Here is a 20,554-nt window from a genome sequence, read left to right as displayed (position 1 = left end):
TCTAAGAGAACCAAGTAGTTAATTGTCTTGAATAACAACACAACTCCTAGTTAATTTACTTTATTAAATGCAGGTCATGGTAAAATTATCAAGTAAAGCATCAATCAAAATTTCACTGGTGTTTCTGTCAATACCACGAATATCTATGCTGAGATGCACTCATAAGGTACAAATCAAATGTTGGTCAATAACACAGGAAGCAAGGAAGCTGTGCAGATATTAGACAGGAAACAGGTATAATTAAGTAAAATTAAAAAGAGGAAGCAGATTTAAATTCTAAAGGATTTAGACTACATATCAGTAAAAGGTAGCAAGAAGGCATGTTGCTCATAGTTTTCTTAGCATTTTTGACGGTTGGAACTCTCAGCAACTTTAAACTACAAAGTTTAGAAAAATGAGGAAAAAATGCAAGATGATTAGAAGTCAGCAATTAAATGTTAAGGGCTGGACAATTTTTCCTCAAAGCCTAATTTTTTCAAGTAGCTGAAGGAGCAGGAGAGAGGTGTGATGTGTCTATATACGTGTGGTGAGACAGGAGAAGGTAAGGAACTTTTTAAGATTATTCTGGATTTGTATTAAATTTTGTTAATCCCAACAGTCCTAAATTGGAAATTAACATAAGGAAATGCAAATTCCTCACTTCTCAGTGAGGAAAAGAGGTCAAACAGATTTCTACAAGTTCTTTTTTTTTAATTTTTAGGGATTTTTTTTTTTCTCTGGGAGAGCCAAGAGAATGAGCTGCACTTCCCTTGAAGTCAGCATTTGACATAGGCTAGATGATGCCATCTAGCTAGGTGCAGAGGGCTTTTATCACTCCACCTTACTCTCAAACAACAAAGCCAGAAGAGCAGGTTTGATGCAAGGGAGCAAAATTCCACACTGTTTTCTGTGGAGGGCTGTCTCATTAGGACAATGGGAAGGAGCAGTAGAAGGGCATTCTTTGATGGCACAGGATGGTTTCTGGGTGCTGCCTTCTTTGAGGGGGATTGGGGTGGGAGGAAAAGAACATACATTTTCAGTACAGGTGGCTATATGGCTTAAGGTTGAGATTTTAGCACTGCAGTTCACATTTTTCCATTGAACAGTGAACCTTGGTTGCTGTCTGAGAGCAAGTAATAATTCATTCTAAGGGAGAGCAGAATCTACCAAAAAAGAGGATGCTCTTGGATTTGTTGTGTCTGATGAAGAAGAAGAAGGGGTGATCAACCTTAAATTTCAGAACATGGCCAACAGGTGCACTTGCTAGCTCTATAAGGACAGCAGTAGCAGCAGCTGCCTCAGTGCCCTTTTCATCAACTGCGACAAAAGACTTGTGAAAAACTTTGGAGATCTGCAGAACACCCTTCTCAGTCATTCCACTGAAATCAGCATTGCGGCTGAAGGCACTGTGCATTCCCATCCTGACCAAATTATCACTGAGGTCATATCTCTCTTCCATTTTGAACTTAGGTAGGTACAGATCCACAAGAGTTTCAGTCATCTTCTTGGAATCAGTCCATTCAGACAGCTTCTCATAGGTCAGTTCTCTTTCCAGCTATCATTTAAAAGAAAGAGAAGGAATTTGATGTTTGCAAGGGAAAAACAATTAATTAACTACGAATTAATCAATTTTATGGCAATGTAATGAATTAAACATTTTTTAAAATAGCGAATTTAACATTTATCTGAAAGCATGAAGTAGAAACTGATTTTACTGATTATCAGAGACAGCGTATGCAACAAATATTTGAGTCTAAATACTGCAAAGTTTTGAGCACCAACCCTGCCAAATTCATTGCAAAAGGAAGACAGAGAGGGCACTGAACAGCTGCCATTCCCTGAGGAAGTTCTTTCCTTTCTTTTAATTCAGTCCTAATGTGAAAAAAATTGCTGTGAGATTAACAGCTGCATGGCATGTAGTTTGGTCCAGTTCTATAAAAACAGGTGTTGACATTATTGCACGTATTACCATGACAGCTTTGAAACAAATGTCTTCCAGCAAGGTCTTTCACTGCCACTCTGTGTCCTGGGCACTACACCATGACAGTTCAGCTCAGATCAAATGGAGGAAAGCAATGAATGGTACAGACTCCAAGAATTTAACAACCTTGGAACTGTAGTAACTACAGTGGTAGATCTCATTATTATAGCAAATGCAGTCTCACCAAAATCTTGGTTTTTCAGACAGCAAACAAGTGGTGGGGGGGAGGGGGGAAAACAGAATGAGAAGAAGATGGTAAACAAACTTCCAGGCCATAGGGAAGAGGGGTCTGTTATTTTAGGAAGAGGCTGTTACTACTGGTGCAGTACTGTCCCTCCTGAATGTGCAGTGAGATTTAACCCTTAAAGAACGTGTAAGATTGGGTGTCAGTCATGGGGCTGTTGAAGAGCTAAGCATCTGATTATGCACAGTGTTTACTCTCTTCAGTTCTTACCAAATTAAGGGTGCTCAGCATGGAGGAACTTTCTTGGGATTAGATAAGTATCAAAGGAAATTAACTCAGCTAGTGGAGGGGTCAAACAGTATGACAGCATGTCCTCAGAAAGGGAGATATGGTTGCCAGCCTGCTTTTTTTTTAAAATGACTGTGTGCTAATACAAAATGGATGTATCATGTTTTTTTACCTGTTCAAGACCCGTAGTGTTGTCTTTGATGTCATCAGGAAGGAGGATGAACATGCTGAGTTCACGTTTCACATATGGCAACTCAATCATTTTGAAGTTCATTCTTTCCATGATGAGAACTGGAAATGTATTTCTCATGTACATCATCTTTACTGGCTTGGTCTTGTTCTGTAAATGTTTGTTTAAAAGTAAGAAATCATTCTTTGAATGGAAGGATGATGATGTCTCAGTACAGTGCAGGGAGCAGAAACTTTTATAAACAGCTTTTAAAACAGCAATTTATCATTCATTTTCCAAAGCTTTTCTTGACTGGACTGTATTGTTCATCTTAAAGTTTGTCCCAAAGCTTTCACTGGGGGCTGAACTGACAGATTTTTCTCTTCCCCCCTCAAAACATGCACAGCAGCCAACAGAGGAGGGAGGAAGAGAGTTAGAAATGTCTGCAAGGATTAGGGGGATGGAGGAGGTATGGGATATGGCCTTACAACACTGTGGCAGAGAAACAGCTATGTTTTAAGAGGAAAAATGTTGTGCAGTTTTTCAGTGGTCTCCTCTCTCTGTTGATAAAAAGTGGCCAGCTGATTGTTCCTTATGTCACAGCCCTTAAGCGAAGATAACACTAGTGTCAGAGCAAAAGGGCTCATGATGAAGGGAGTTCCTGGCAAGCAGTCGCCTTGTCAGGAGTATGTAACCTCCCTTAACATCTATGTCCCTTCATTCAGGAAACCAGACAATGTATACAGGTTAATCAGAAGGCAGAAGGTAGAGTTTGTGGAAAATGCACAGAGTTCTTGTCTTTTAATGTGAATTCATTAACATCTCTTCTGGATACATGCCATTATCATTTCTCCTAGTCCCTTCCAACCATGCAAAACTTCAGGGTACACCATTGCAGCTGTATTTGGTCAGGTATGTTTGTGCCTAGCTAGGTTGCACACCTCAGAGGTCTGGGTACCCTACTCAGCCGTGACATGCCATGTAGTTCTTGTCCATGAAACCTGGGCTCTCAAAACCATGTTTTTATGATCTAGTCATTCTTAGCACTCTTTTGCAAAAAGAGCCTAAGTGATTGTAGTACTTTGGAAACAGTAGCTGTTATCTGGAGCTCATTAACATTTACCTGAGCATCTTAATATTTCAGTGAGCTTAGCACTGACAGATTTTGCTGTAACCAGCTTTTCACAGAGGGTTACCACATGGGTACCTAAAAAACTTATGATTTCAGCAGTTGCTTTTGTCACCAGGTTGTTTACAGTAAGAAGGACACAGGAGGAGCTTACCTTGCTCAGTCGGAAGGCTTGCAGATCTGTATGTCCTTCCTGAAATTTCACTTCCCATTCTGCCTTGAAGTAAATTGCATTTACCAGGATCAGCTCGGTGGTGTTTGACACATCTTGTGGAGTCAACAAGTTCTTGATTTTGCCTTTTGAAATCAGAAGAGTCAAATTTCATTCTAGCAGTGTGAACATTTTGATCATTTTTTCCCTCAGTTCACCTTCTTAGTAAAAAGTCCTCAGTGCCCTGCTCCCTAAAATGCTCCCTAACATAAATCAATTAATTTCTTTACCATTTCCAAAGCGTTTTGCTGTCCTCCTGGCTAACTGACAGGGATTTACTCCTTCCCCCAAGAATGTCACAGCTTCGTGACAAGCAGCTAGAAGCAGAAAGCCATATATTGCCTCACCAGCTGGTTGCGCCAGGTAGAAGGAGAACAGCACCTCTGGCCAGTGCAGGATGGCACAACTGGGCAGGCATCCCCACCCGCCCTGGAGCACACTGGTAGGCAGAGCTGTCTTTCCCCTCTGTCTGCTCTGCCAGTGATGCATGGGTGCAGTGCTAGGACAGTGGTTGTACTGGAGGATCAGCTGATGCAGAGCACAGCAGAGTCAGTGGGAGTATCCCCAAGGATCTCACTGGCGTCTGGATCAGGTGTTTGGAGCTGTTTAAATGTGCTGCTTTTCCTCTGTCCTCCCACCACATCTCGGCTCACTGTCCACATCCACATTGGAAGACATGACCTGGCTGCTGCAGGTCATGGGGGAAGCAGCACCTGGGGAAGCAAGGACACCTGCCCAAAGGAAATGGCAGGCTGACTTAATGGGAGAGCAAAGATGTTGGGGTTAAGCTCAGCTTACCCTCAGTTTGTTTTTCAACCCAAGCGTTGATTTCCTTTCCAGACTGTTCTGGTGCTGTCTTAAAGTTAAGCTTCTGTGGTTCTGCTTTGTAGTAGTTCTTACTGAGCTGTATATATGTCTGAAAAATAACAAAAAAGCAATGAAAACGTTCTGTGCTAGAGAACTACGCTATTTTTCAGTCCGAAAGGGAAGTTGTTAGCTCTTTTACTTGATAGATTCTTGGGCCTTGAGGACTGCAAGAGTCTCTTGGACTGTGGGTTAACAATTAAGAAGTAACTGAAGAACAGAAATTTCCTGTATTTGTTCCAAGTTTTATCTGGAGAAGTCAGGAAGGATGCACGCATCCCATGGATGTGCTTAATTTTTACAATTTTGTCTATTGGGGTTTCCAATACTAAAGGCACGTTGCACGAGAAGGAATCCCTACAGTACAGTCAAAGGGCAATGCATCCTTAAATTCTGTGAGCAGACCGACTGGTATTTTTCAGTTAAGTTTATCACTGGAGTCCAAAGCTCTCATTTGCAGTATTCAGGGTCAGCTTCAAACCTGTTCTATTAATGGCAAGTAATTAAAGTGAGAAATATTTTTTGCACCTTTTCTTACTCCTCTCTGAGATTTAACTTACAGGTAATAATAGGAAGCTTTTTTCCATGTAAATGCGGTTGGCACTTCTCAGCGAGTAGGTGCTTCTGGGTTTGTTGATGGCAGTCAGGAGCTTTTTGAAGCTAGAATGGACATCTGCAGCTTGCTTGTTCTCAGGATCCTTGGAAAAAGAAACCAAACATTCAACAATTGCATTTTTGCATGAAGCTTTCAAAATATGCTAAGTGATGTATGTGGGACAGGAATTTGGGTTCCCCTTTCTTACTCATTATTTTTTCAAGTTTACCATCAAACCATATAGCAAACCTTCCGTACTATCCCAATGACTTGTCCTTTCACACTTCTCAGAGTCTGAATGAGTGAAAGGAACTGAATTTCAACCTGTTGTGAAGTATGGTGGGCATTTGTACTTTAAAGGGGGGTGCAGACAATAAATGCTGGACTCCTAAAGCTGTATCTGAACATTTAGATTTGGAGGTTCTTTGTCTTCGAATTTCAGCTCTAATAGATACCATTTTTCTTCTCTTCGGTCTCCCTCGAGAAGGCCTGGCCACAGAAGAAGAGGCTTCAGCTCCTGCTGCTTGAGTAAAATGAAGAACCTGCAAGAAGAGTTTCTAAAGATAAGAAACAGGCATGGAGGAACTGGTGTTACTTAAAGACAAATGGAGATCAAATGGTTGTCTTGTTTCACTCCTTGTGATAACTCACTGTGCTGTCTGCTGCTTAGGTGACTAATCAAAGGGATGCTGAAGCTGTAGTATACATAAATCCCATAGAATAACAATGATTAGCTCTGTCCCTCTCCTAGAGCATCGACACAATGCTTCTGTCTGCACACTGCAAGGCAGATCTCCCTTCCACAGCTGTTGCTTCCAGCAACAGGAATGTGTTTGTGCAAGCCCAAATTGTTCTCCACATGATAATGGTACAAAGGCCTCTGAATAGGAGTGCAGTGATGCAGAGGAGAGTGCTGGGCGGTGCTGAGCATCACAGCTCCTTCTGAGCCAGCAATGTGCCCATGTGACATTAAGTAGGATTGGGTTTGGGGCTGTGGATATACCAAAACCCTTCATATTTTCCTGTTGGATTGTCAGGCAGTTGTTTAGGAAAGCATAAATCAGGATAGAAGGATGCACCCTGGCCAAGACAGAGAGGGGGAATGCAGGGATCTGCAAGCCTCCTACCAATTAGTTAGGAGCTATTGGCATCAGCTTTTTGCTTCACAGAGGCAATGTCTCATCTGTGACCAAGTTATGGAATCATAAGACAAATTAGAAGATGTCAAATAATTTAGAAGAAGTCAGGTTCAGAGAACCTCTGTGCACAGCATGTGATACCAGCAGGACCCTTTCTCTTAGTGGAGAAGAAAGTGATGTGCTATGACATTAATAAAATTTGCCATTCACTTGTTATGTGCCTTGGTTCCTTGTCATTATGATGGCAAGTTTTTCTAACACTAAGATTTGTAGCTAGTACAGGAGCTAGGTATTGTATGGGGTGTATGTTTTATAGAGCTACCTACCTCTGCCATCTCAGTTGCTGTATTCCCTTTTGCACCCAGGTATGTCAGAGCCAGAGCAGCTGATATGCTCCAAGGGGAAAAGAAAATGTTTTTTCCCTTGTTGGTCTCATTCAGCTTGTTGAAAAGATCAACCGTAAACTTGCCAACTGAGGTTGAGACCACTTCCATTGCTACAGCCTGGAAAGAGGCAACAGACAGAATGGTACTGTTTGAATGTTTAAAATTTTGTACACAAAACGTATTAGTGAGAAATATTACATGTGCAACACAATGCATTGACATCAACAAAAACTAATAGCATAGTTGTGTATTTATCTTCCGCACAGATACTCTTTGCCACCTACTAGGAACAGTAATTTCTTCTATTTTTTTTGTTAGCCAAATAATATTTTCCTCTAACTATGAATATGTCCTCTTTTACAGAGCTGCAGTTTTCTCCTTGTTTCTTTCTGCCTTTGCTTTTCAAAAATATGCAATTTGTAAATTGCGTATTTTTCTTCCTTTTTATCCTTAACTAATGATTTATCAAATTATTGTTTGCAGGGGACTGTAAATGCATCTTTAATACATTGATTCACAGCATGTCTGAGTTTCCTACTGCTTCATTTTGGATCTGTATAGAATTGAAAGCTGATTCTGTGAAAGAATTTAGGCATAATTCTTAGGCTCATTTTCTTTTCCTGGCCAGCCACCTATTCTGAATAGTATCATGAACAGCAAAGCTGGTATTTCCATTTAGATTGATGGAGTTTTATTCGTTATGTGTACCTACCACCCCTTCTGTATGTTCCAGCAGTTTTATTTTCCCCAGAAACTGGCAGATGAGTGGAGGTTATAAGTGCTCCAGACTTTAGGATATCTGCCCAGTAGTACCTACCTCATGTCGTTTTCTACTCAGAAGACAAAAAATGTTGATTTTGTTGTTGTTGTTGTTATTAATATTTGTATCTATGGAATGGAGCATCAGAAACAGTGGAGCAATCTCTGAAGTCTACAGATATTTATCAAGTGTTTGGTTGCCAAACCACTACAGTTCTTCTGGCAGCCAGTATCCTGTCAGTACCACATCTGGACCACTGAGTGATTTTCTCCCCTTGGAGAACACAACCAAGAGAGCATCAGGATGGAAATTTCTCTGTTGTCTGCTAATGAATACTCCTCTGAGTCCCTTAATGTGCCTTCACCTGAAATATGGAACTCCTTTATTGAACTGAAGATTTTAATTGAAAGGCAGTCACTGCCCTAAGAAAACTTTCCTTCTTGTAATCAATTCTGCCCCAAATTAGCAGTTTTCCTTAGGCTCAAGATTTATTTTGTCTAATGGTCGACATTTAGGAAAACACGAGGCAAGAATTATGCACTATAACACTGGTATATTATACTTTATCTATACATGTACGGCACAGATTGCTTTTTAAAAGCATTGTAGAAGTTACTACTCAAAGTTTAAATATTTTAGTTTAAATATTTACCTCTGATCCTGTGAGAGAGAAGACTTAGGTCTTGTCTTCAGTCAGGTTCTGTGTTTGTGTGTTAAGCAATTTTTAAATTAAGAAATATAGTACTACTTGCACCTCCCTTTCCTTCTCCCCTACATCCATGTTGTTTCCTTCTACCCAAAGCTCTTTTCTATCCCCAAAAGATCTTGCATAATTTTGGCCTCTTTGTTAACCTTGTCACTTTTCAGTTTTAGACATTTCAAAAGGACAATGGAGTTAAAGTCTCAGCTCTGTTGTTACACCACAGTAGTCTACTGACAGGATAGCAGAGCAGGTCACCCATTCCAAAGGTTTTCTGGTGTTGTGGAGAAAACAAGTCTGTTGTTTAAAATAAGTGACTAGCAAAAAGTTTACACAATACTTTTTTTTTCCTGGATTTAAGCAGATATTGAAGGCCTGATTCTTCTCTCTGGTTTTGTGCAGCTGTGACTCCTGTGTTTCCAATTCAGTACATCAGCATAAAACACCAAGCTTAGTGATTGAATTAGACACTGCTTGTCCAGCTTCAAGTTGAAGATCATTAATAACATAGACAGACCCAAAGCCATGAAGGACCATGCAGAGGGTAAAGGATGGACACCCCACTGGTTGTGTTGGTGAAGAAATCTCATTGCAACCATGCATGGGAATCATTTGAGAGAAACACTGCAAAACACTGAGTTACTGCACAGTACTTACATGTAGTAAAGGAGGACAAGAATTGAAACAACCACACTGGGAGGGCTTGAGCAAGGTTGGAGTGAAAACAGACAGTGGGGGGAAACATGGCACTGTAGTTGTCACTCTACAGTCCCAGAAGAGAGACAGTGCTGAAAGAAGAAGGTGGTGGCAACTACTGTGAGACCAACTGGAGGACAGGGGAAGGTGAAGGAAGGGAAGGAAATTATGTGCTAAGCATTTTGCTGCAAGCCTGATTACAGGAACAGAGTGGGTTAAGAATTCTAAAAAACGGCAGAAATCAATGTTGTGCAAGGCAGTGGAGAAATTGCAGAAATTAAACAAGTGTTGGTTTTAGTATGATGAGTAAGTCCTCAAGAAATCTGGATAGCTGAAAGGTAAGCTGAATGGTTAGGTGGTTGGAAAGCCCAAGCCAGGAGACTTCCAAGTCCCAAAGAAGTATGCTGAATGTGAGCAAGCTAGCTGCCTTTGCTAGTCAACATGCAAGGATGCCAGGCAGGATGAGAAAGAGAGATGGCAAGGCAGAGTGGCTTTTGACAGGAGAGAAAAAAAAAATCACATATTAATTGAAAGAGGCATCCAGAAGTCAATCTCCTGCTGGGAGCAGGGCCACCAGTAGATAAGGTTAGCCAAAGCCCTTCCAAGGATGGAGATTACATAACGTTTCTGAGTAACCTTCTCCAGTTCACAGCTGCTCACCTTGGAAAAAGGTTGTTCCCTAATATACAACTCACCCTTCAAGCGTTGTGGCTATTGCCACTCGGTAATGACCTGGCACTGAGAAGAGGACATTAAGTCTGTCATCTTTGCAATCGTGCTTCAAATATTTGAAGGAGAGGCAAAAGGTGACTCACATTTCCATTGGCTTTAAAGGCCTGTGAGTTTGTTTGCATGTTGTCATGATTTTGTTTTTCATTGGCCTCCCAGGTGTGGCTTTCCTGTCTTTATTCCCAAGATACATCAGGAAGTGCTTAAGATGCTTATCCCTGGGGACATGAAGCTCTTGTACTAGTGAAGCGAGGCAGAATTAGACCTGAATTCATGGGGATCCTGTGTCATGTTTCACAACTGAGACAGACAGAAGGCAGTGCTGCTGGGGTTGTATAGGGGTAATGTAAAGTACTTTCTTCATGACACTTTTTCTATGCTCCTTCCCCTTTGGAAATCAGAACCAGAAGGAACCCTGGAAGCAGTTGAGCACTTGAAAGAAAAGAGAAAGGACTCAGTGACAGTCAACAGTCTCTTTGCCAGGAAAAGGGAGTCTTGCTGTCCCAAGAAGATGTGTTTCTAGAAAGATGCTGTTGGTGTGTGCAAGTCCATTAAGAACACCAGTCCTTTGTTCTCTGTTGTGAATTCAGGTAGTCAGGAGCACTCGCAGCAAACATGCAAGACTGATTAGAACACTTTCTTAGGAGAAAGAGCTGTGACAGGAGTAAATACAACCTGGGGGATTTCGCATGTCATCTTCCTGAAAGCACTTAGGAGTACGTATTACTTGTATTAAATTAGACTTAATTCTCCCATTTGATCTTGCCTCAAACCAGCGGAATAACTGGAAAAGCAAAGTGAGAGCAAAGCAGTGCAGTGCTAGGCTGGAAACAGTATTGTATGGATGGAAGGTTACAAAGGAGAAGGTTTCAAGGTTTTATTTTCCTCCAGTTCTATAGTGTTATTCAATATTTTCCAGTTGCTGTGGGCCAGAGATTAGAAAGTACTTGCGTTAGCCTCTTTTCATGCAAAAAAAAGGAAGCATCAGTACCAGGAACACAGAGGATTTTGCAGGTTTATTTCATTATCAGCTCTGCCAGGCCACAAAGTTGGTAAAAAAACTGACAAGAATGTGGGTGAGGTAGCCCTCCTGCAGGGATCAGCATAGTGACCTGAAACTAATGGAGATGGAGCAGCATTCTGGAGGAAGATTTTCTTTTCTTCTTAGGTACCAAAACACATATATTGAAAATTACTTGTTTAGATCAACTCAACCTGTTCTGAATGGTGGCAGTTCTGGTTCAGAAAGTACTGAAAAGACACAGCCATATTGTTCCATGCACAGTCTGGTACTTACAGGGTAAAGCTAGCATTTTCAGGTTCTTTGGACAGGAAAATGAGCCAGAGGCATGAATTCATGGTTATTTTTAATATATGCTCTCTTCTAACATTGAGAGATTTGTCAACAGTAAAGGAAAGTTAAGAAGTGCACAGACTATTGAGATGCTCTTCGTGGTGTGTATTTTGTTCATTATTGTTGTTGCAATAACCTGTTTAGTAATTGTTGAGTTTCTAGGGCGAAGAGAATCTTCCCAAGAAGAGGATACTCTTGGTCTTGTTGTGCCTGATAAAGAAGAGGAAAGGGTGATCTGCCACAAAAATAACAGTAGCACCAAGACTTCGTGATGCCAGTGCTGCTGAACTGGCAGCTGCTGCCTCTGTGCCTTCTTCATTGACTTCCAGGTAACACTTGTGAAAAACTTGTGACAAAACCAAATCACCGTCCTTTGACATTCCTGTGAAATCAGCTTGGCCTTCTGTGAAGGCATCTTGTATCCCCATCCTGCTCAAAGTAGATTTGAGGTCGTATTTCTCTTCCAATGTAAACCTTGGCAGATAAACCTCCATTTTCATTTTCTCCATTAGTTCTGGGTTGGTCCATGAAGACAAGTTTTCAAAAGTCAATTCTCTTTCCAGCTGCAGTTAGTAAAAAGAGAATTAGAAAATTACAGAATGTTCTTCTCTTTTCTTAAATGGGGGGCTTTTCAAGCTGTCATAAGTGTACAAGAAAAACAGTAGGGAAACGCCAGTTTGGAAATCTTTTTGACTAAACAACAATGTTGCTTATGGTTGGTCAACACAGTATTTGAACTGTTTTCAGAAATTGTCTGGGAATTGTCAGGGAATATAGCAGGGTTACAATAGGTTGATTTTCTGTTCCCAGTTCTGTCTTCCCTGCATTTTAGAATTTATTGAAAAGAGCTTTTTTTTTTCCTCTCACAGAACACCCTATAAATGAGAATTTTTTAAGAGTTTGTTATCCAAAGGCATAATCAGTCTTTTTACAGAAGGTGGCAGTGTCCATACATACCAGTTCTGGACATCCTGAAAAGTAGCAGAGGCTGCCCAATTTTTGGTGGTTTTTTTTTTTTTTAGAATGAAATCATATCTGTCTAAATCAGTACAGACAGTGGATCTCAGCAGGGCTGGCTGGCTGTCCTCATTTTTGTTGGGCAGGAAGAAGAGCAATCTTATGGGTTTGGGTTACTTGTTTCCAGGACTGATCAACACTGGAAAGCACAGATGTGCTAGCTTCCAAGAGTAAGAAATCTAGTCTGAGCTTCAAGAGGTTCAGGTTCACAGTACTAGTCCAAATTTGAGATTTGCTTTACCTTGAGCCTGATCAGTGCCCTCCTTCCTAGAAACATGACTGCAGCCTGGTCTTTTTCCTCACACATGCATAAAGTAAGTAAGTTAATGAAACTCTTATTTTCTCAGATGATTTATATTCTCAGTTGTTTTACCTTTTGTAAGCCGGTGAGGTCACTTGGTAGCAGGATAAACATGCTGAGGTCATTATTGACGTATGGAAGCTCAAGAACATCAGCCTGGACTGATTCTACGTAGCTTAAGTTAAATTTGTCACTCAGGTGCATCATCGGCACTGGTTTAGTTGTATGCTGCAACAAATCAAATTAAGTGGTTTCCATTTGTACTCTGAACACTAAAGGACTGAGTTAAAATAGCACAGTGGCTGATTATTGTATTTACTCTACAAGCTGCCCAGTGTGTCTGAGATATCCTTATGGCTAGGACACAGGATCTTCAGAGGACCCCTGGTCTTCTGGAAAGGCACTTGAAGGCATGACAAGCTATCTGAGCTGTCTCAGATGACTCCCATTATGGGAAGCTGTATTTCACTCTGATTTGTTGTATGGTTAAAAATAAATATGTAAAGAACTAACCCATACAGTTTTGTTCACCTCTTTGTTTTTCCTGCTATCAGAGAATGGAAGCTTTTTTCAAGTCAGCTTCTGACAATTTTACTTGTGGCTCAGGGCCTACTACGTGTGTGCAGCCTTAGTGCTGAAGGTGTGGTGAAGAAAATATACTGTATGCTTTAAATGAAGTAACTATTATGCCGCGTGGATTTAAAGTGTGACAGGAATTTCTCTTTCAGTTTTCTCCATCTGCAATGTAGCATTTAGGGTAGCATATTCCCATACCGTGTTTATTCTGAAAGGCCTTTGCCTGGTAGCTTCAGCTTCAAACTTTGTTGCCCAATTTCCTTTGAAGCAGAGTGCATTTATCAGGACTAGCCTGGTGAGTGAATCTATGGATCCAGGAGGCAGAAGATTTTGGATTTTACCTAGAGAAAATAGAAGGACATTCACACATCTGTGTACTTTTACTGTTTCAGTGCAAGTGTTGGCACAGTTTCTGTGGTTATAAGGCAGGGAAATTGTAAGTGCTGCCATAGCACCCATCTGTTTTGAGATTATTCGCAAATATATTGGGCTAATCTCGAATTACAAAGAAGAACAAGCCATATTTCTCCCACATTCAGATGGAGGACACTAATTTTAGTAAGGCCTTGTAACGAGATGAGTACTTTAGGAAAAGTGATCTGATTTACCTTTCTGAGGTTAATTGTTTACCTGCCATCGGCCCCTTGGGTACAGAGAAAGCAAGATGGGTTCTTTTTGATTTGGAGAGGAGAGGTTGGAACTTACCTTCAGTCTGTTGTTCAACATTGGAATTGATCTCTCTTCTGATTTCATCTGCTGCTCCCACAAAGTCAACTGATTGTGGCTCTGCATTGTAATACTTCTTGGCTAAGTGTAAGTATTCCTGCAGTGCAAGAGAGACACTGGTATTAGGCTTGTTCTTTTACAATATGAGTGCTACTACAGCCAGAGATAAAAATTGCATGGACGAAAGCATAGCTTTTTGTCAAAGGAGCAATGTATTTTTTTAGTGGAAATGCTCAATTTAAATGTTCTTGTCTAACTACATCTGCAAATGATTCTTAGATTAGATACACATCCCATAAAACTAAAATTTTAGTGTCCAAAGTCTCAGGAAAAGTCTCATAGAAAACACTTATGTCAAGGATAATAACATGATTTGCAAATGTAGTGAAACTATTTAAAAGTATGTGGTTTATATTGTCATAGAGAGATTATGAAGGTTAACTGGCACTGCATAATCTGAATAAAAGGCTTACCTTACTGAAAGGCAATGATTTTTCTCCATATAACTGGTTGACACTTTTAAGCAGGTAATTTTCAGTAGGTTGATTGATTTCAAAGTTTAGTGCTTTAAATCCAGTATGGATATTATCTGATTTGCCAATTTCTTTCTTGAATAAAGAAAAAAAATGTTATTCATCTGTTGTGTAAAATAGTTAAAAATTCACATTTTTTTCTTTCATACAGCTCCAAGTAAAGTATTTCTCTTCAGGTGATCTGTTACCTGTATCACAACAGAAGAGGTACTCTAAACTTGTCAGTATTAAAAGAATAATTTTAAAGTTGCAGGCAGATATGGTACACAATGTAAATCTTAAGAGCCTGAACTATGCAAAATATTTAAGGATTTATAAGTGAAGATTATAAAATTTAGGATATCCAGAAAATGAGAGAGAGTAATTGTTAAACAATGCATAAAGATTTGGCTGTGTCACTCCTTTCATTTATGAAAGTCAAGGGTGTTACATGGAAGGTTTGCCCTTAATTTCTTAATCTCTCTCTTAAAATTTTGTGGTTTGTTTGGGGTTTTTTATTTTGTTTTGTTTTCTTAATGTTTCAGTAATTGCAGTACGTTATTTATATTAAAGTAACAACAGGATTAAATGAATGTTGGCTCAGACTCTCAAATGAGCTCAAGGAAGATAAACTGTGAATTAGTAACCTAAAAGTCTGCACCTGTGCTGTATTCACCTTGTTATTGATTCAGAATCAGAGGCATGAACAGACACTTAAATCTCTAAACTGTTCAAACCCGTAGCACTACACATAGTGCTGTACATAGCACTCTGTAATTCTTACAATTAGGACAAGCATTACTCATGAGCAACAACCCCTCTCCTGTTCATGCAGTGCCAATGAGATGTTGACATAACCCCTAAAATAAATCTTCCCACCATGGGATTTGGCCATGGGATGGAGAAACAAGTGGCCACTCATCAAAACTCATAGGAGTTGGGGTTTTGTGGGCAGACTGCAGGGAAATGGCTCACTCCCACAACAAATAAGGATGATGGGAAAGAGCAAGGAGAAGAGCTTGACACCACCCTGGTTAAATTGTCAGCGAGGAAAAAGAGCTTTTTTCCCTCAGAGGGATTACATTTGCCTTTCTGTGTTTCTCTGCTATGTTCAATTACGTATACTTCGGGACAAGATGCCTGCCAGTATGGCAAAGAAATATTTCAGGAATATAATTATTCCCATCTCTCTAAGATTTATTGCAGGCAACTGGTCTACTTCGGAAAATCCCAATATGTAAATTTATTTTGTTAACTGTTCAATTGAAATGGAGACTAATTTCTGAAACATATCAAGCATAAGTAGCTTAGGAAAGTTAATGTTTTGGTTTTATTGTCTTAATGATGCAATCAAATGTGTGGAAGGGCAGCTAATCCTTGGGATTAGCTCTCTGAGGTAGGAAGTGTGCTAGCTTTTGAACAGTAATAATTTGGGAAAGAAATCTGCCCTCAAAGCTAAGAGAGAAAGAACAAGAGATCTATTGATAGAGAATGATAACATCAAATGTTAAATTTTGCAAATTTGAGATTAATTTTTGCAATTCTGCCTAAAAAGGGGAAGCATGTAATAAATGTTGCATTAGGTGAAGGTATCACAGGATGTTGTACCAATTAGTTGTGTACACTAATTCTGAGGAAGGCAAATGTAAGCAAATGCAAATGTGGAAGGAAAATACAAGCAAGAAAAGATGTGACCATGCCCATAGCTTGATCACTATCTTGGGTGAGGTACCTTCTGGAAACATGCACATCGATTTGATAGACTGTCTTCTGTTCTAGAATAGACTTGCATTCTTATGGTTGTGGTGACGTTTTTGGCTCCTTCAACTTTGTTAAAGTGAAGTACCTGTAGTGGAAAAAGCAATAATAAATGGATCAATAGAAAATTTGCCATTTCTGTTAAACTTTTCAGTGATGTCATGGGAACTGGTAATGAAGAGAGTCAAGCTCAGATTTTATTCAGGCCTTTCTGAATATAAAATCTTTGATTAAGTCTTGAGGCTCGTGTACAAAATGGCTTGTGTACACTAAGCTGAGGGCTGCAACGCAAAACTCTTACATACCTAGTCTTTATAGAGAAATCTGCCTGCTTGGAATTATGTCTTAGGAAGAGCCAATTATCTCCAGATGGAGCCTATCAAAACAGAAGTCTAAATGGAGCGTGCATATGTGTTAGAAAGCCTGAAAATTGTGCAGGCAGTTTCATGCCTTAAGTCCCTTTCTCTGGTCTTGTTCACCTTACCCAGGCTACAAAGGGGCACAATCAACCTTGGAACATTTTTGAGAAGAGCTGTGCCTTTTGTTTTGTTTTCCCTTCATCCTAACAGGAGATCACTCCTTTCTTTTTTACCCTACTGGCTCTCTTTTTTCCTATATATCAGGAGTTACATCACTGCCCTAGCAGGTGGGACAACTTCTGCCTTAGCAGATGCAAATTCATAAGGATCACCTCCTACGATAGGAGGTAGGTAACTGCATTAGGTGTTAGGTAACCGTGCATTGGGGCTGTCATTGCTGTCACGTGCTGAAACCATGAGCTTTGAACAAGTGCAACTTAGTGAATTCAGTCTGTGATTTTGCCAATAAAATATACATCCTAAAGAAAGGGTTGTAGTCTCAACTTGTTTCTTCTCTAATCTTGGAGATGTGGATTTATGTTTAGCAAAGTGTAAAACTTATAATAACTATAAGGGAGAGTCCTTTTCTGTGCAGTCATTTCCAATGAGATGAGATATGAGATGAGAATTTTCTGTGGCAGAGTAGAAGAAGAATCCAAATCTCCTACTCCCTGGTGAGTGCTCAAGTTACTGAGCTTTGGGATAAAAATCCCTTGTTTCTGCTGGTGAAATTTAAAAGGTGACAATGTCACCAGTGCCACTTCTGTCATTTCTTAGGGTCCTGTTTGCAGAGGCTAGAGTAGAGCTGATCTGCAAAAGTGGAGAACTGGTCTATTCATTGCAAAGCACATCAGGGGTAAAATGGGAGCTGGCATAAGTAGAAAAATCACTCTAATCAAAACTCTACACATATATGGCTTTCCTCTGTTCCATCACAGTAAAATTCTGTCATGGAGGACATTATTCCAAGAGACCTACCCTTTCAGACATCTACTTTTTGAAGCCCACACTCACCTTTGCCATTTGATCTGCAGTGTTACCTTTGGCTCCCAAATAAACCATAGCCAGGGCAGATGAAATACTCAAAGGGGAGAACAAAATATTCTTGTCACCATCTTCCTGACACTGCTGTTTGAAAAAGTCAAGAGCAAAGCTTGTGTTTGCTTTATTTAAAGCATCCATTGTTCTGAAGCTGCAAAGAAAGGGAGAAAATATGCTATTAACAAACGACTAATTATGACTGCTATGTGTCTGCAAGTTTCTCTTCACTTTTTGAACTTCCTTTTGTGATTTAAAGGCTTTCTAAAATTATCCATATGAAGAATGAGGAGGATTAACTATATTAAAGTCATATAAAGTTTAGCATGTCCTGTCCATGTCCATATTTCACTGATGGCACTAGCCATCATTTTTAGGGATAAACCAGCCTCCAGTCTTGTTTCCTATTTGGTGACCATTTGCTGCACTGTCCTTTACAGCATCTTGGAGTAACAGTTGATAACGTTACTCACCAATGCCTGGACTAGAAAATATGGAGAAGCTCTCCCTTATGACAAATTTTATGCTTCAGTTTGTGCAAGAGCATTTTGATGCTCATTGCTGTAGTGAACAAATACTCTGGTAAAAATAGAGTCAAAATTATTCATTTAGGTGATGCTAAGCATCCTGAATTACCTTTTTGACTTTCAAAAGTGTCCTGAGCTCTGTCTTACAGCAGTAAGCTGTAAGATCCTAGCTTCCCAGTACTTCTGCAGGACAAAGTTTCTGTATTCAGTAGCCCACGAATGCTGCTATTTGTCATTTGTCTTTCAGGTTTAGCTGAGAGCTCTAGACAGGGACTAGGAGATTTTCTGGTTGGTATAGGATGGCCTTAGAATAAAGACAGTTTGTCCCCAAAGTAGTTTGCATACCAGGAGCTGATCTGATAATTCTAAGCACTAAAGAGCACAAGAACAAATTAGCTGACTTAAGCAAACATTGTGATTCTTACTCTGCTATGATATATATGCTAGTCAATGAGCCCTAGAAATTATAGAACTCTGAACAATAAATTGCTCTTCCTGTATATTTTTAAGACTTCCACCTTCTAGACTCTGCCTGTGCAATCTTAGTTAGTTACTTTCCCCAGTATTAGATGGTTTCCAATTCAGATCCCTGCTTCCTTTTTTGCTATGCATTTGTCAACAAAGCAACATCATCCAAGAATGTGTGAAATAAATGGTATCTAGAAGTCATTACAGTACCTTGTTCTGTACAGGAAGAAACACTGCTGCTCCAGGTGTCTCCAGGTTTTCTGCAGTTCACATGAAGGGTAGGGTGAATTTATAGTGTGCCTGGCCGGTTCTGCAAAGGTTCTTATGACTCATGACTGGGCAATGTGTTCTGCGCTGTAGCCCACATCCCTGTGGGAGAGCTGAATCATCTCAGAGTAGGATGTGAAGTGATGGTAAGAATGATACCATACAAGAACTTTACAAAACTGACTACATAAGTATTTCTATAAACACTCTGTGGCAACAGGCTAGTAACAACTTGAACCCACACTACTTTGAAGAACCTTTCTTTTGTGGTTTGGAGAGTTTAAAAAAAGGCAGTTCCTGACCTACTTTTTTTATGATTTGTCTAAAGAATTTATCTCTGAGAAACAGACAGACAAAAAAAAAGAGAGTGACTTCTTATGTGTGAGTTTTTCTGTTTTCCTTCTCAGAAAGAATTGGTCATTCCTAGTGGGTTTCAGTTTTGGAAAAATGGGTTTTGCTAATCTTGAAGGATTTTAAGACTGTACAACCAGGGAAATGCTGCCACTGTGAGATAGGCAAGGTTAAGAGGCAGGCATGAGACCCTTGCTTGTACTGTCAGTGGCAACATCACTAGAATCTAATGTGGGTCTTAAACTAGACTTCATTTCTGTTTCCCCACCTAATCTGAAAGCTGTTTGACTGATGTAGCACAACAGAGGTCTATTCCTTATTTTTTTTCCATTTCATCTTTCCTTGGCTACAAAAATACCTCCTTTCCTGATTTTCCTTGCAATCATGCTGTCCCTTCCTCCGTTGTCTTTCCTGTAGCCGTCCATCCCCACTCTGACCCCTAACCGAAGCATCCTATGTAATCCTACCCTTGCCCTTTATTTCATTTTTTACCTCTCTGCATTGTTGAAAACTCCACCTTGAAAACCTGGATAGGAGTTGCTTTCCAGGGCTACCTCCTCGACATCGAGCAGGACTCACAAGGTCTCTCTCCTTGGCACAAACTACCTTTGGAGCTTTCTTCTGACCTGCTGTCTGTGAGCATAGGTTAAACGTGGACTTGTGTTGTAGGTCAGCAGCTGTCATGGAGGATCCTGTAATGAGGAATGAACTATGGAAATACCTGCAAAATTTGGTGCAGGGCATATGGGTGCGCAGCTGCCAATTCCCTGCCAATGGTGAACCTTCTGCATCAATATAATTGGGAAAGGAAAGCTTTGTTAAAGTTGCTTTCCTACCTGTGAGGTGCCACATTACTTTAATTGGATGTTTTCCTACCCCTCGGGTCTTTTAAAATTGTAGCAACACATAAGGAGCATGTTTCAGTGTGAGTTGTAATTAGATGCATCTGTTAGGTTTTCTAGACAGCAGCATAGTGTAGGAGAGATACTCACTGCATAATTAATTGCTTCCATTACACCTGGGAAAGCTGTAATCTGTTTATATTGGCCTTCAGTGATTTCCAAGGCTTAAATGATTTGAATAATGTTTGCAAATTTAGCCATGTTGTTGAACAAGTGATAGATACCCTGAAAAGACTTCATCTCTGAGAGCAATCCAATACTGTGGATTTTCTGGTTTTAAAGCAGAGTAATTTAATTTTCTACACTGTGATACTGCTTGCTGCCTTACAAGAAGTGACTGAGGTGTTCTATTTACACAGAAATACGCAGTTAGACTGAATGAGAGGCTTGTGCCTTTGCACAAGGTTTTAAAGCTACCTTTTTAGAACACTTCTTTAGCTGGTAATTAAGAATTAAAAATAAAAATAAAAATAGCATACTGAGTAACTAGAATTATACTCATCTCAAAGGACAAAATATGCTAAATCCATGTGATGGGTTGATAATGTTTTCTAATATCCTTTTAAGTTAGTATCACCAGAGGACACG

At 40.0% G+C, this 20,554-nt stretch overlaps 1 protein-coding gene across 2 annotated transcripts; it reads right to left on the bottom strand.

The window, feature by feature from the left end:
- Nucleotides 1-79: 79 nt before the first annotated feature.
- On the bottom strand, nucleotides 80-18,688 carry LOC113991480 (heterochromatin-associated protein MENT-like). Of its 2 annotated transcripts, XM_027727856.2 has the most exons (14): nucleotides 18,657-18,688; nucleotides 17,428-17,605; nucleotides 16,029-16,142; nucleotides 14,258-14,392; nucleotides 13,764-13,881; nucleotides 13,257-13,399; nucleotides 12,555-12,710; nucleotides 6,866-7,042; nucleotides 5,856-5,942; nucleotides 5,366-5,503; nucleotides 4,740-4,857; nucleotides 3,885-4,027; nucleotides 2,605-2,772; nucleotides 80-1,534 (listed from the first exon to the last, which is right to left on the bottom strand). In XM_027727856.2, the coding sequence occupies exons 2-14, from the start codon at nucleotides 17,593-17,595 to the stop codon at nucleotides 1,121-1,123; spliced, it is 2,079 nt and encodes a 692-aa protein (XP_027583657.2). In that variant the 5' UTR covers nucleotides 17,596-17,605; nucleotides 18,657-18,688; the 3' UTR covers nucleotides 80-1,120. The 2 variants fall into 2 exon arrangements, with proteins under 2 accessions (XP_027583657.2, XP_027583658.1); XM_027727857.2 differs by lacking the exons at nucleotides 80-1,534; nucleotides 2,605-2,772; nucleotides 3,885-4,027; ... (2 more) ...; nucleotides 5,856-5,942; nucleotides 6,866-7,042 and adding an exon at nucleotides 10,674-11,727.
- Between the last annotated feature and the right edge of the window lie 1,866 nt (nucleotides 18,689-20,554).

The sequence above is a fragment of the Pipra filicauda genome, unplaced genomic scaffold (genome assembly GCF_003945595.2).
Source record: "Pipra filicauda isolate LSUMZ 115617 unplaced genomic scaffold, ASM394559v2 scaffold48_size3843733_pilon, whole genome shotgun sequence".
NCBI lineage: Eukaryota > Metazoa > Chordata > Aves > Passeriformes > Pipridae > Pipra > Pipra filicauda.
This window is presented reverse-complemented; position numbering and strand designations above follow the sequence as displayed.